The 3,327-nt window shown below is 35.9% G+C and overlaps 1 protein-coding gene across 1 annotated transcript in view; it reads right to left on the minus strand.

The window, feature by feature from the left end:
• Positions 1–1,651: 1,651 nt before the first annotated feature.
• LOC128248134 (uncharacterized) overlaps positions 1,652–3,327 on the minus strand; it is a 73,835-nt gene continuing 72,159 nt past the window's right edge. The window contains exon 9 of the mRNA XM_089354039.1: positions 1,652–2,017. Coding sequence (XP_089210165.1) covers positions 1,929–2,017 — 89 coding nt within the window. The 3' untranslated portion in view covers positions 1,652–1,928. The remainder of the gene's footprint in view (positions 2,018–3,327) is intronic.

Genomic DNA, 3,327 nt, shown 5'->3' on the forward strand with positions numbered 1-3,327 from the left:
GGTTAATCGGACTGAAGGTGAGAAACCAAATTGAAAAGTGTCTTAAAGAAATCTGGAGTTGCCAAATTATTCGTCGCTCGAGAGAAATGTTCAGTACGGATGAAGTGAGATTTCTGACCAGCGAGAATAGGAGGCATTCTGTAACACTCCAAATGAGTGACCAACACATTTTCGACTGGAGAATAGTAAAAATAAAGGTGGCCGTTTTACTTGATACAGAAAAAAAATAATAAAAATATTGTAAGCCCACAGATTACAAAAGAAAAAAAAACTGATCTGATCAAGGGATGACGGTCCATTTGCTGTCAGCATCTGGAGAGCTGAGGACTGAGCATGCTGTGGCTAACCATACGCAGGCATGCATTAAGGCACTACATCTCCAGTGTTTACTTCAAGATGAACAGGTGTGGTTGCTTTTGTGAGACGTACTTTTCCGCAGCTCGTCACTTTGACTGAGATGCAGTCCTAGATCAAGCGCAGACCGAGGCAGAGCTCATTGCAACTAGAGTAGATTAATATGATCGGTGGATGTTCTGCAGAGGATTTAGTGGCAGGGAAAAGGGACGACTTCTCGGAAAAACCCTAGGCGTCATTGGAAATCAACTTGCTGGCCTTTTCCGGAAGACTTTCGGGCCAGGGTTCATAAATATCTTCTAGAAGTATCTGGCCTAGTAGTGTTACTGGAGAGAACATTTCCGGTTTGAGATATACACTGCAGACATGGTTTTGCCGTAAGCCACTCCTGTACGCAATAAGCGTAGAGCGACGAAATCACTCTGCATACACTTACACAGAGTCGCAAGCATTGCTGACTTAGGTTATATCGAACACTTGCTGTCACATGTAGAAGGGACCCGAATATCGGCCAACTCCATCGTGAAGATCAGGAAAGACAGGCAGTTTTTCTCTGGTAACTATGGCGAAAGTAGTTGTGTGGTGAAAGTGACTGAAAGGGCTGAAGACAGACACTTCCTCCTCTGATCAAACCTCCATCAACTTTTCAGGCTCCACTTGGATAGGAAAGTGAGATTTGAGAGGGACGTACTGTCTCCCATTAAATCTGTTGAAAGGTGTGTGAATGTAGCAAGAATGGCCGAAGTAAATGGACCCACACGAAGCATGCGGTTGTAGGCTGAAATTTATGAAAGATGGAGGAAAACTTACAATAGTGCCCCTGGTGAGCAGAGTGAATCGGGAACTGTGGGTTTTCTTAATCGCTCTTGGGTGGTGGTCCCCACTATTAGGGAATTTTATTGTTTATAATTTTATTGTCTTATTGTTTACGTTTCCTTATTTTGTGTATGGCACTCTTGACCAACAAAGAATGAATAATTCATAACATTTTTAATTAATCATTACATGTGAAAATAGATTTAGAGATTTTTTGAGTGATCGAATTGGAAACGTTCTGTGCAAACATATTGATCATCCTCTGAAGATCCATGAAGTGGATGGTTTAGACATTTTTTCTCCGATTTGGACAAGATAACAATAAATTTATTTTCTTTTAATTCTAAATCGCCTGTTATAGATGTTGAATATTAACAATATGATGCTATCCTAAATTGTGAGAACTAATTCAATCAATGTTCAAACAATTTTAGCAGCAAATATTAATTTATTCAATAGGTCAAAACATTTCAAGCAAAAGTAGAAGGGTTATTCATGTTTATTAGTAAATTTATTTTATATCAAAACATAAAGAATGTGAAAGATGCTTTTCAGCAAATATTAATAACATTGAAAAGGTAAGTTTGCAGTTGAACATGTCGAAACATGTAACAACAGATGAGATAACGGCTAAGTAAAAGCTAATTGATTATAATTATAGTTATGCGAAAGTGACGCGTAAGTGTAACAATATATGCTTTATATATATATATATATGACTGTATATATAAATCTCTTGTTATCAATAACATTCATCTTTAAGAAAGAGAAATATATTTCTCTAGCATCTGAACTGCTAATAAAAACGAAAATATGACGGCGAACATTGTACTCCGATTTGCAGCGCCTACAAAAGAAAAACAAATTATATGTCAACATCAATGTAACTTTGTTTTCTTTAAGAAGTGTCACATTTAATAAAGTCTGTAAATCAAATCATTGGTTGTTGTGTGTTTATATTTCACTACCTTTTTTCTTTCTTTGAAAGCCTTTGTTGTTTGTTTATGCTTGCTAAAATCCAAGCATTTAAAAATGTGCAGGGTGATGTAAAAAATATTTTTGCGGTCATAAACAAACAACTGCGTTGGAAAAATAAAAAGAAGTGAACAATAGATAAACAAAAGCTGATGAGATTATTTATAACTTTTACTAATTATGGCTCTTCTCAAACATTACGTTTCAATAGAGTTTCAGATCAAAGATTTTATATAAAAAAAAAAAATTCAAATTCAAAATCGAAAAATCAAGACACTACAAACTAATGAACTCAACGCGATGTGATTATGTTAAAACAAAAAACAAGAATGTCAGAAAGTATGAATCAGTATGACAATATAGTTTAGACAACTATATTGTATAACTAACATAGGATAAGCCATCATGAAAAGTGATTTCAAGTGAATCGAGTTAAAATCGCTATCATGTCTACAGGAATAATTAAATATTCGGATTTTAACCCAGGGGTGTTCTAGATAAATGTGAACCAGGCTTGAAAGATGATCTCCCAAATTACTGGAAATTTGTCCAAAGTGACATGGTCTTTGTATGTAGTCAATCTTAAATACTTTATCTCCTAACTATGATACTGATTTTTATGAGTAATCAAAATAGTGTGCTGAACCGTATTTGAGGATTTTACTAAATTTGAAGCTATATTTAACATCTAATGTCTAAAGATTGAGACACTTTCAACCTGTGAAACTTGATACATGCGGCCTATTCCACGAATACACTACAAATAAATTATAATCTCCTCTACTATAGGCACTTGTCCTGAGACTTGGGGGTGCGGGGGCCTAGTCGATTACATCGACACCGTTATTCGACTAGTACTTACTTCATCGAAAGGGTGAATGGCAAAGCTGACCTCGGCGGATTGTGATCTCTGAACGTAAAGACGGACGAAATGCTGCGAAGCATTTTGTCCTGTGTGCTAACAATTCTGCCATGTCGCCAAGTCCAAACATGCAAAAACATACTTCGAAATGCAAGATTATTTTGGATTTTAGCATCCGATACAGCAATTTCAGCTGATTAGTTCGATACATTTTGATAGTAAGCACAAATGTCTATTATATTATCAAAATTCAGACAGTGAAAATTTTTAGATCTGGAATTAGTAGTTATCGCATAATGGCCTAAGACTCAAGTGGGCCA

The sequence above is a fragment of the Octopus bimaculoides genome, chromosome 6 (assembly GCF_046866305.1).
Source record: "Octopus bimaculoides isolate indiv1 chromosome 6, ASM4686630v1, whole genome shotgun sequence".
Taxonomy (NCBI): domain Eukaryota; kingdom Metazoa; phylum Mollusca; class Cephalopoda; order Octopoda; family Octopodidae; genus Octopus; species Octopus bimaculoides.